This window comes from Callorhinus ursinus, unplaced genomic scaffold, assembly GCF_003265705.2.
Source record: "Callorhinus ursinus isolate GAN/ISIS: 27379988/994484 unplaced genomic scaffold, GSC_fseal_2.0 scaffold7, whole genome shotgun sequence".
Lineage (NCBI taxonomy): Eukaryota > Metazoa > Chordata > Mammalia > Carnivora > Otariidae > Callorhinus > Callorhinus ursinus.
The window spans coordinates 76463835-76474867 of NW_027397069.1; the positions used below are offsets into that span (position 1 = coordinate 76463835).

The 11033-nt window shown below is 47.7% G+C and overlaps 2 protein-coding genes and 1 non-coding gene across 3 annotated transcripts; 2 read left to right on the forward strand and 1 right to left on the reverse strand.

Moving 5' to 3' along the window:
• Positions 1-284: 284 nt before the first annotated feature.
• Positions 285-4923, reverse strand: IMP4 (IMP U3 small nucleolar ribonucleoprotein 4). The gene is made up of 9 exons (XM_025875251.2): positions 4249-4923; positions 3989-4097; positions 2209-2292; positions 1388-1497; positions 1177-1309; positions 935-1089; positions 755-849; positions 561-634; positions 285-476 (listed from the first exon to the last, which is right to left on the reverse strand). Exons 1-9 carry the CDS (start codon positions 4249-4251, stop codon positions 364-366), a joined length of 876 nt encoding a protein of 291 aa, XP_025731036.1. The 5' UTR covers positions 4252-4923; the 3' UTR covers positions 285-363.
• A 104-nt stretch (positions 4924-5027) lies between these two features.
• Positions 5028-9368, forward strand: VMA22 (vacuolar ATPase assembly factor VMA22). Its single transcript, XM_025875252.2, has 5 exons — positions 5028-5185; positions 5261-5364; positions 5452-5534; positions 6186-6317; positions 8097-9368. The coding sequence occupies exons 1-5, from the start codon at positions 5075-5077 to the stop codon at positions 8207-8209; spliced, it is 543 nt and encodes a 180-aa protein (XP_025731037.2). The 5' UTR covers positions 5028-5074; the 3' UTR covers positions 8210-9368.
• Positions 9369-10090: 722 nt separating this feature from the next.
• Positions 10091-10162, forward strand: TRNAE-UUC (transfer RNA glutamic acid (anticodon UUC)). The gene has a single exon. It is a non-coding gene; the product is annotated as a tRNA-Glu (tRNA).
• Positions 10163-11033: the final 871 nt, after the last annotated feature.

Sequence of the window (11033 nt, forward strand, 5' to 3'; positions counted from 1 at the left end):
TCTGTGTAAAACCAAGGTCTTTGGGTACATACCAGTCCCAGTCTGAGATGGGCTCTCACAGGGCCCCTGACTCCCAAGTGACAGCAACACCAAATCTCCCAAACCTTGGCTACGGCTAAGGGGCAAGCCAGCAGGTTGGGCCTGCCTTGTCCTAGACACAATGTCAACAGCACACCTGCAAATGTCTCTGAGCTGTCAGCTCCCCACCTAAGAAGACCCAGTGGAAACTGTCCCTCACACTCAGCCTGACGGTGGGCTTGTCCTGACCACACAGAGGCAAAGGGGGTGGTGTGGCACATAGACTTTATTCTGACCGCTCCCCAAGTCCTCGGTCCAGGCCCGCGTCCTCACCAGCGCGTGGGTTCACTCAGCACTCAGAAAGACCCTCTTGCGTGCGGTATTGGTGTACGGGTGCCAGCGCCACTCCACATCTGCTATGGCCTCCTGCTCCAGGGTGCCCAGGCGGATCATGTACACTGGGGGGGCGGAGATGGGCACATTGCCACCTACGCCGCCAGCACCCCCCCACCACCAGAAGGGCAGGAAAGCCCCAAACTCACCCTTCAGTTCAAAGCGAGGTCCAACCTCGGTCAGCTCCACACTGCGGTGGCTGGTCTTCCTATATACATGGTGCCTGAGGCAAGGGGAGGCAGGGCATGGGCAACGGAAGACAAGGAGCAGATGTGGGTCAATAACAAACAGCAGTGGGACACAAAGGTCAGGACACTATTCCAAGGCCAGCCCACGGACCTACCGGAAGGAGATATAGTCATCTTGGTTTGCGAAGGTGATGACCCGGTGGCTGTCATCTTTGGGCACAGGGAACAGGTAACGGAGTATGTCGGAGACCTGGGTCAGAGGGAAGGAGAGTGGCAAATGCCCAGCCGGGAACTCCCTGCCCCCAGCCCTCATCACCCTGTGGACCCAGACTCACCCGCTTGCCTAGTCGGGAGGAGAAGCCATGCATGATGAGGTGAGGCTTGGCCTCAGACATGGTGCCCAGGTCAGGGATGTCGTGCCGCATGACCACATTGCACAGTGTGAAGTAAGCAGTAGGACCGAAGGGCAGGTGGCTGACAATGAGCCCCACTGGTGGGGCCAGGCGGGCCGTCAGAAACCTCATCGGCTCTCAGACAACCACCCCAGAAGACACCCTGTTCCCACCCACAGTCTTACCAGGTGTGCCTCGATGTTCATGGACAACCAGCAGGTCAGTGACACCATTGGCTTTGCAGGCTCGCACCAGTGCCCCTACCTCATGCCGGCCACGGTTCATGCGTTGGGCACCTGGGAACACCAACTTCAGCTCCTGTGCATGAACTCACTTGAGTTAGGACTGGGGCCACTAGTGCCTTAGCACCTCCCACTCACTTCCCACTACTGGTACCTTTGCAAACATCTTGAGGCGGGAACTGGGGTCTCGGGAGGTAGTGATCATGACCTTAGGATCCTCGACCCCTGCCCATCGATATTCATCATCCATATGGTTGGTCACACCTGTCAGAGCATGAGGGGCAACAACGAGACACTGTCTTGGGAAATACAATGCTAACTTGAGGGCGGCTGAATCTGTCTAGAGCAGCACTGTCTGACAACACCTTCGACGATGAACCTAAAATGCTCCACACCTGCACTGAGCAAGAGGGTGGCTCCCCAGCGACACTGGCTATAAACACAAGTATGACTGACAAACTAAATACTTAAATTTGATTTAATTTTAGTTCATTTTTTTATCACAGAGGACTAATGGCTACCATCTAAGTGCAAGTCTAGATTCTGTTAAGGCCAAAGGTAACAGACTCCTTTTCCTCATAACAAAAATTTATAACGTCTGTGATACCTTTAATATTTGTTGAATAATGCAATGAACGAAACATTTGGGTGTTAATGAAGTGCTGGGACCTGGGGACATGGCAGTGAACAAAATGGACACTGTCTTGCCTCAGCAGAGTTCACATTCTAGTAAGGGGGGCAATTAACAGACAAAACAGAGTAAGTGGGATAATACTGTATGTTATATAAACAAAACTGGGAGCACTAAGAAAGAGCTTTCCTGAGGTGCCATCTGTGCAGTCATGAGGGCATATGGAAGACAGTTTTGCAAGGAGGAGCTCCACAGCCTTTCCTTCAAGGTGTCTGCAGAATGAGATGGAAACCAGCAGGCTCAACTGCAGGGGGAGAAGCTGGCCCAGTGTCAGGAAAGTTTACCTTCACCGCCAGCGTCATCGAACTCCAGGGACCCCTGTAAGGCCAGAGCCTCCCTGCGTAACTCGGTGGGAATCAGGCGATTCTCTGCAGGTGGAACACAGACGGGCTGAGTAAGACACATGCATGGAGCCCTCAGTTTATATAACACTGTGGCTTACAAAAACTGTACAGACTTTATTTAAAAAGTACCCTTTTCACTCCTTTCTGTGCAGAAAGGTGATACACGACTTTTTTGGCAGGGGGAAGACAGAGACAAAACTATTTTTGTCTACATGCCAACCTGTTAACAATGGTTACAGGAGATTTCATTTTCTATGGTTCCTGAGTCTCATGGTTTGAGGGCTTTCTAAAATATTTAGTTGCAATCATATATTGTTTTTGTAATTAGAAAAAAGTTAAAAAACTAATTTTTAAAAGAACAAATACAGAGTGCTCTTTCTGTACGAAGGTGGACCAGAAACCCTGAAACCCTCTGACAACAAAACTGCTAAACTTGATGCTTTGACTCAGAGGTTTCCTCTGTGAACTAAAGCTAGACTTGGTTAAAAAAGGGCTGGGCTGTGGGCATGCCCACTTTGGAGTACAGAGCTCAATATGAACATGCCCTTGGAACCAGCAGGTCTTTCCAATACGCCCTGGAGAAATTCTTGCACATGGAAGAGAAGGTTCATAGCAGCAATGCTGTTCCTAACTGCCCAGACTAAAAAATGAGGTCAACACCAAGCACAGGGAAATGGGAGCCCCCTCTACACTCAATAGATCTTAGAAACAATGCTGAACGAAATCATAAAGCTGGGAAAGAATACATACAACCTAATAACTACGTTTAAAACTAAAAACCAACCCATATGATTTAGGGATACAAACAAGTATGATAAAAGCACAAAAAAAGCAAGGAAATGGCTTATTTTTAAACAGTATCCTGTATTGCGGTTATCTGAGTTGGGCAAAATATTCTTGAATTTCAATATATTGAGGATTTTTTATTAATAATGTGGGCAGATAGGTCACAGGTATTTAACATAACGCTTAATGTAAACATATAGTCACATACCACATGCTCTTTATATGTTTAAGACACAGAAAATCAAAGTGAATTTAAAATAATCAGGTAGTAAGCTGATGTACCATCCAGATAGGAAACAAAGTTCTACACAAGAACCCACACAAGAACCAAGAAAATAGGGATAAATATAACATTTCCATTCAGGCATGTTATTACTCTTCATTAGTATGACAAATAAAAAGTGGAGAAAATATTGCAAAGTTAGATCCTAATTCACAAGTCGAATAAAATTAAATTCTCAACGGTTTAATGCTTTTAAAATGCAACGGAATCATAATAACGATACAAAGACAGTAAAATATTTTTGTTACCTTGTACTGAAGAAGGTATCAAAAAAAAAAAAGAACAATGGGGGAGGTGCGGGAGGGAGAATATCTATAGGACAACGTAAAAATTTAAAATTTGGGAAGAACTAAACACACTATAAACAAAACTAACAGGCAAACTGTAAAATCTGGACACCGCAGCATATACGACAAGACAGGAAATTTACAACATCACGGAAGGGGCATTTGCAAAGCCAAAAGACAAGGAAAACGTCCAGTAAATACTTGAAAGGATGCTCAGCCACACAAACACTAAGAAATGCTAATATAAACGCGTTTTATACCATTTGGTCTTTTACTCCGTTGGATTTTAAAATGCAAACCAATGGTCTTTTATAACGATAGGTCTAGAGCCCCCTCGCTGGGGGGGGGGCGGAGACGTGCCTACCTTCCAGGGCGCGCCGAACCTTCTCCTTCCTCTCCTGGGCGGTTCGCAGCGACTCCTCGCGGGCCTTGCGGTACAGGTACTCCCGGCGAAGGCGGGCCTCACGACGCAGCTAGGGGACAGAGGGTCCGATCAGCCTCTTTCTCGCCACGCACAGCCGGGCCTCGGGGGCCACCAGCCTCACCAGCCCCAAGCCTAGGAATAATCCCCAGCCCTGGGTGAGTCCCCAACATCAAAAACAGGAGCTCAAACATCCCTCCTACCATCCTGAGCGCGACTTCCACGTGGGTCCAGGAGAATGCCGGGGCAGCGTAAGCAACGCCACCCTCGATTCTGCCCTCAACCAAGAAGGTCGCTGGAGGCTTCGCTACACTCTGCTACTGTCGGGAGTGCCCAATGTTAAGATGACGGAGGGTGGGTTGGGAGTCGCAAGGCGATTGGCCAATCTGGAGGCGCATGCTTATTGGAACAGCCAATAGGCTGGCGTCAAAACGTTGTCACGTCGCTAAGGATCGCCCTTACTAAAGATGTCGCTGCATGGCTTCATTACTTATCACTGCTGTGCAGGATGCCCAATTTTAAGATGGGCAAGTGATGAACCGCTTGAGTAATAACTGGCGGTTCGAAATGATCCAGCAACCGTAAAAGCAGCACAGCGGTTGACTGGAGGCTCGCCTACCGGCTCCTGGAATTAAAGCCTCTTCTCCCTTAAAATGGCTGCCATACAGCTATGCCTCTTCCATCACCACAGATATCGCCCTACTATTAAAATGCGGCCTCTTATCGCTTCTCGGCCTTTTGGCCAAGTTCAAGTGTAAAATGCGGCCTCTTCCAAAAGCGACTCGGAACCACCCACAGCTCTACCCAGTTCTAGCCGACCGTTCCGTTGCCTCACACCCTTGGGTGAGCACAGCTAGTCAATTCTGGGTCGCTGCTTCAAGAGCGCTTGCCTTTAGAAAAGTTGGGCAACTCGGCCCACGGCTGGGCACGCCCCTTGAAGGTGAGCCTATTGGTTGTCATGGCGGTATGGCGAGCGGCGATTGGGCAACCTGTGAGGAGGCTGCTTCCAGACCTCAGTACCGTGGGCCCATGGCTGCGCCGGACGTAAGGGCGCAGGTGGACTCGCTCCTTCTGCAACTGCTCCGGGACCTGGAAGAACTGGAGGCGAAGAGGGCGGCATTGAACACTCGGGTGGAGGAGGTGGGATCTTGGGGAGGGAGGGATGGGCGGGCATGCGGAGGTAAACTGAGTTTCATCTCTCTCCTCGTATCCCAGGGCTGGCTCTCGCTCTCTAAAGCTCGCTACGCCATGGGTGCCAAGTCTGTAGGTCCCCTGCAGTATGCCTCCCGCATGGAGCCTCAGGTCTGCGTCTACACTAGGTGAGGAGCCGTGCATGTTGGAACAGGTGGGCGGGCAGGGTCCAGGCTGGGGCCTCCAAATGTCGATTCTACCTTCTCATTCTTCAGCGAGGCCCAGGACGGACTCCAGAAGTTCTGGGTGGTGAGAGCCAGCGCCCAGACTCCAGAAGAGGTGGGGCCCCGTGAGGCCGGTGAGTCCCCCTTTCTTCCTGTCAGGGCGTCCTCCCGATGTCAAAAACAAAACGTACAGGGTAACTGAGATGATTTTATTAAGTATTGCGATGGAGAGAACGGCCCAGATGGGAGGATCACAGTGTCTCAGCAGGCTGTTTTGTTTTGTTTTGTTTGTTTGTTTTTTTGCTTTAGACTTCTGTAGGGAGAAATAGACAAGTTATAGGTGATGTCTTTTACAGTTGGGATAGTTTTGTAATTGGGGGAAACTTCAGTCAGTTGAACAGGAAATGTCTGGTTTCAGAGGGACAAACTTCTAATCTCAATCATTTATGAGACGAACGGGAAGTTGGAGGGTCTGTCTGGCCTTTCAGCATGTTCAGGCAAAATGGGAAAAGTAAGTGTGTGGCTCCTTGTTTACCTTGTGGTAAACAAGGGGGTATCTGCTGATCCTGTGAGAGTCATGAGGAGTGGTCTGGGCATCTCATCTGAATCATAAAGGGAAGGGTTGTTCTTTGTGGTAAGCTGTTTTCTGGAACATAAATGGTTGGAGGGATTTTGCAGCCTTCAGTGTTTGTCAGGATCATGAGCTCGGATCAAGTTCAACATTGTCACAGAGAAGACAAGGGACAGGTAATGAGACCCTCAACCTCCAGTCTGTCTTTCTCCAGCTTTGCGCAGACGCAAGGGTCTCACCAGAACCCCAGAGCCGGAGTCCTCCCCAGCCCCCAGGGACCCTCTGAACTGGTTTGGAATCCTGGTTCCTCACAGTCTCCGTCATGCCCAAGCCAGCTTCCGGGAGGGTGAGTAGACTTCTGTCTGCAGGAAGAACTTGAGTACTTAATGCCATGCCTGGCTGGGGTTAATCTGCAAAGGGTTTTCCAGGTTTTCTCCATAGCAGGCTTTTGTTGCACACCTGCTGTTTTTTCAACAAAGCATTTACTGGCTGTTGGCAGTGTTCCAGGCTCATGCTAGGTGCTGGAGATAACAGCAGGAAACAAAAGAGATAAACACCCCTCATGGAATGTTTATTCTATTGAGGGGAGAATGAAAACATGCAAATAAATAAGTAGGCCCATATATAATACCAGGTAGTGAGAATTGTTAGGGAAAAATAAGATAGGGTATGGTGGATGGAGTGGGACAGGAGTGGGTGAGCGTAGCTATTTTATGAAGGGTGGCCTGGAAAGGCCTCTCTGAAAAGATGGAGAGAACTTTATGGTTGATCTGGGGGATCAGTGCTGTAGGCAGAGGGACCAGCCAGGGCAAAAGCTTTGAGGTGAGATCATGTTTAGGATGGCAGAGAGGAGGCCAAATGGGTTGGAGTGGAGTTTATGTATCAGGGAGTGCCAGGAGCGCAGGTCAGAGGGGGCTGGGCCCACGTGATTTGAGGTACAGGCCCTGATGAGGACTTTGGGAGTCATGGGTGGCTCTGAAGAGAGGGAGGCACAGTTGGACCCACAGAGTGATAGGAAGACTGTGGTGCTGGGTGGGAACAGACAAGAGCAGAGGGAGGAAGCAGGTGACAGGGAGCAGCCAGGCTTGAGATGCAGGTGGAGGCAGTGAAGGAGAGGGTAAGTGATGGGAACCTGCATGTTTTGAGAATAGAAGTCACAAGATTTACTGACAGATTAATTTGAGAGTAAGGGAAGGAGAGGAATGAAGGCTGAGCCCAGAGATTCCAGCAGGAACACCTGAGGGAATGAAGTTGCCCTCACCTGGTGGGAGAGAGCTGCAGCCAAGGGTAAGTCAGGACTTGGGTGAGAGTGTGTTCCTAGTGCTGTGTGGTGGAGACTGCTCGGGTGTCTGGGCACATGCATCTGAGTTTGGAAGAGACCTGGGCTGGAAAGAGAGATTTGGGAGCCCACTGCATAACACTTGTGTTTAAATTCCCAAGTTGCTGACACAGACACAGCATTTAAGCTGAAATCAGCAGAGGGCCTCAGAATGTGGACAGAAGGTGGGAGGAGGAAGGGGAGAAACCACTCAAGGAGACTGAGAACTAGCGGTGAGGCAGGAGCAATAACCAGAGGGTGAGAGATCCCAGAAGCCAAGAGGAGAAAGTGCTTCCTGGAGGGAGGTGAGCAGGTGTGTGGCCAGCTCTGCTGTCAGGCAGGTAGGCTGAAGACTGAACTGGCGAGTGGACTGGGCATGGAGGGCCCAGAAGACTGTTAAGCAGAAACATCAGGCAAAAGCCACCTAGATGTGGATCCAGAATGTGGAACACTCCTGGGGGCAGAGAAAACAGAAGAGAGGGTGAGAACAGTGAAGGACTATTATAATGAAGGAAAGAAGGAAGGAAATGAGGGCATGCAACAGTGTTTGTTAGTCCCTGGTGGGTAATATAAGGGAGTAAAGGAAGTCTGTTGAAGAGGTGACATTTTAGTAAAGATCTGAAGGAGGTGAGGGTGTGGGTCTAGTGAGGTTCTGAAGCAGCCAATGCAAGGCTCTTCTTGGAACCTTTTAGGAAGTGTGGAGGCCAGAAAGTTCTGGAGCCTTTCCAGTCCCTGGAGATGTTCAGAGCCCCCGAGTCATGTGTCACATCGAGGATACTATGGTGACAATCTTATCTCTTCCTCTAGGCCTGCAGCTGGCTACAGACATGGCCAGCCTTCAGATCCGGATCGACTGGGGTCGAAGCCAACTCCGGGAGCTCCAGGAGAAACTCAAGCAGCTGGAGCCTGAGTCTGCCTGACTTGTGACCAGAGGCAGGGCAGTGAGCACAGCTGTTCTTTGGTGTGGCTGCCTTATCTCAGGCCTTCCTCCTTCACAGATTGCCCCTGCCCCTATTCCCACCCCAACTAATCCCTTATCCTTAAAATTTCTCTGGTTTGCATGTTTCTAGCTTTGTTAGGTGTAAAAGTTTGAAGAAACAAACTGAATAATGTTGAAAGTCACTACTGTGAAACCACTTCTAAGCTTGTATTCTCCTAGGACACATTCATGTGGGGCAGGGGCAAAGCTGTTAGGTTAGTTCATAAATAACCAGAACAGCCTCATGGATATATCAGCTGTGGCTTCTTTACAGGATGAAATACTGCACAGTTAGTGGCAGGGAAGGACAACAAATAGGTGCTTCAGTTTCACTAGATTCTCAAAACTAATTTTGATGTAGGAAAAAAAGCAAACATGACTAACAAATCAGGACAGTTTGATTCCATGTCAATAAAAAACATGAACACCTAAGTAGATAGGTAGTCCTTGGCAGGTTTTAAGCCCAAAAGTAAAAAAGATCTGACTTAGATTTTCAAGGGAACTCTAGGAACTCTTCTTTATCTTTATAGGAGTGAGACTGAGCTGCTTTTAATTTTTGAAGGGCCAAATGTATTTCCTGTGCTGGGATTGGCTTCATTTTCCTACTGGGTTGTTGGTATTTTTAGTAGTTTCTAGGAGGTAATCTTTATGCTGCGGGAAGATTAATCTTTTGTTCATAATATGGAATGTAAATATTTTTCCCAATTTCTCTTGTAACTTTGCTTATGGTATTGTTTTTTTTTAAACCTTTATTGTAAAATAAAACACATTAAACTGCACAAAATAATTGAATAGTTTAATGAATAAGGTGAAAGCTATAGTAACCACCACCAGCTCTCATATTTTTTTAAATTAATTTTATTGATTTAAGAGTTGACTTTATCAATCAGCTGTTTTATCATTTCTGGATTTAGGGTTGTAAATGATATGATAAAGGAATTCTCCAGTATTTTCCTTAAGAACTTTTGTGGTTTCAGTGAGGTATGGGGTGAATCCTGCATCCAGCTTGTTTTTTCTACCATAGGTCTACAAACTGTATGTTGAACCATTGATTTGAGATGTCACCTTTTTTTTCACATAAACCCATACCGTATTTTGGAGCTTCCATTGTTTCATTGATTTTACTGTCAGTTAATACACAGGTACCACACTGTTTTAATCCTTGAGTCTTTAACATTTACTTTAATCGCAGTAGGTCATATTTGTGGTTGGATTCGGAGGAATTGTTTTTTTATTTTGTTTTTGCCACATTGAGCTTCAGTTGTCAGTGAAAAGCCTATGGAAGCACTCAAAAAACTAGAGAAAAAAAGTACATCCCTTATCACATAGGTTGAATTTCAGAACAAAATCCTGCTAGGAAGTGTCAACCCAGTGAGATTTTGAAGTCAAAATAAGTAACAATACGTTTTTGTTTTTCACAGAAAAGATATTCACGAGGAACTCCGTCCCGGATGGGGTCCTTTATTTTAGATGTCAGTTGATGTTGAAGGTCAAGCAATAGCCTTCATTTTACTGTTTGAATGCCCAGCACAGTAGGCAAATAGGGACTGAGAAAACCACAAACGCTCTGCAACGTGCCCTGGCTCCAGTCCTTTGGGAGATCTCCCGGAGCAGGAGTTCCCGCCCCCCAGAGAGGCCCGGATGTTCCAGCCCAGGGCCCGTTTGGGGGGAAGGGGATCCTTGCAGCTGGGGCTTGCGCAGCCGCAGTCAGGATTTCCGGGGGCGGAGCGATCCCAACGGGTAAGAAGCTGTTGCGTGAAGGGGTAGACGGCAAGCTGAGGTAAGGGATGTCTATAGAAATGAGAGGTGTATTTTCAGCACCTCCCATATGGTCTAGCGGTTAGGATTCCTGGTTTTCACCCAGGCGGCCCGGGTTCGACTCCCGGTATGGGAATAAGACTAACTTTTCGTTTCTACTGCCCAGGCCAGAAATTTGTATTTTCGCCACTAGAATGCCTCAGGTCGAATTCGGCGTTTCTTTCCAATTAAGCCTGGAGAAACGGGCGAGGGGAGCTCTGGGACCTATCATTCTGTGTTTTGAACGAAGTATTAATTTTCATCACATCATTAAACTGTTTTCTCTATCAGTAATTTATTAATTATATAAGATACCATATACATTATAGATTTGAATACCACTATATTTAAATATTGAATAATATTTAAAATACTCAAAATTTATTGTCAATCTCTGGGTGGGGGCACCCTCCGGGAGGGAGGAAGGGATGGGTGAAGTCAAGACCCTTGCAGCTTCTGCTCCAGAGCCAGTCCAGAGGCTGGGCTGCAACAAGTGGAGCTGAATCTCTGGAGGAGCATAGGATGAAGTGCATGAATGGACTGGAGAGGGCCAGTTGGAAGAAGTCTCTGGCAATTTAATTTTCTCTGGTCTTGCGGCCACTTTGTTTGCCTTCTAGTCCAGTGGTTAGAGTTCTTAAGCAATCCAGTTTGCCCCCAACCCTTTATGGAAATTACTTAAAACTTAAGAATCCCTCTCGACCCCCAACACTTGCACACTTCCAGTCAAAAGGAGAGCCAAACATACAAACATGAGTCACTAAGTGCCTTTGTCAGTTTTCCACCCCCTTTGTCTGGTTCACTTAGTCAACCCAAGGAGGTTATGTGCAGGGCTGAGGTCCTGCCTTCAGAAGTGGACCACTACACTCATTTATTCACTCATACATTTGGTGGGGGGGGGGGGGGGGGGGGAGGGGAGAAATTATTTCTGTAATCATATTAATTTAAAGTGTATAGGTTAAAATAGGATA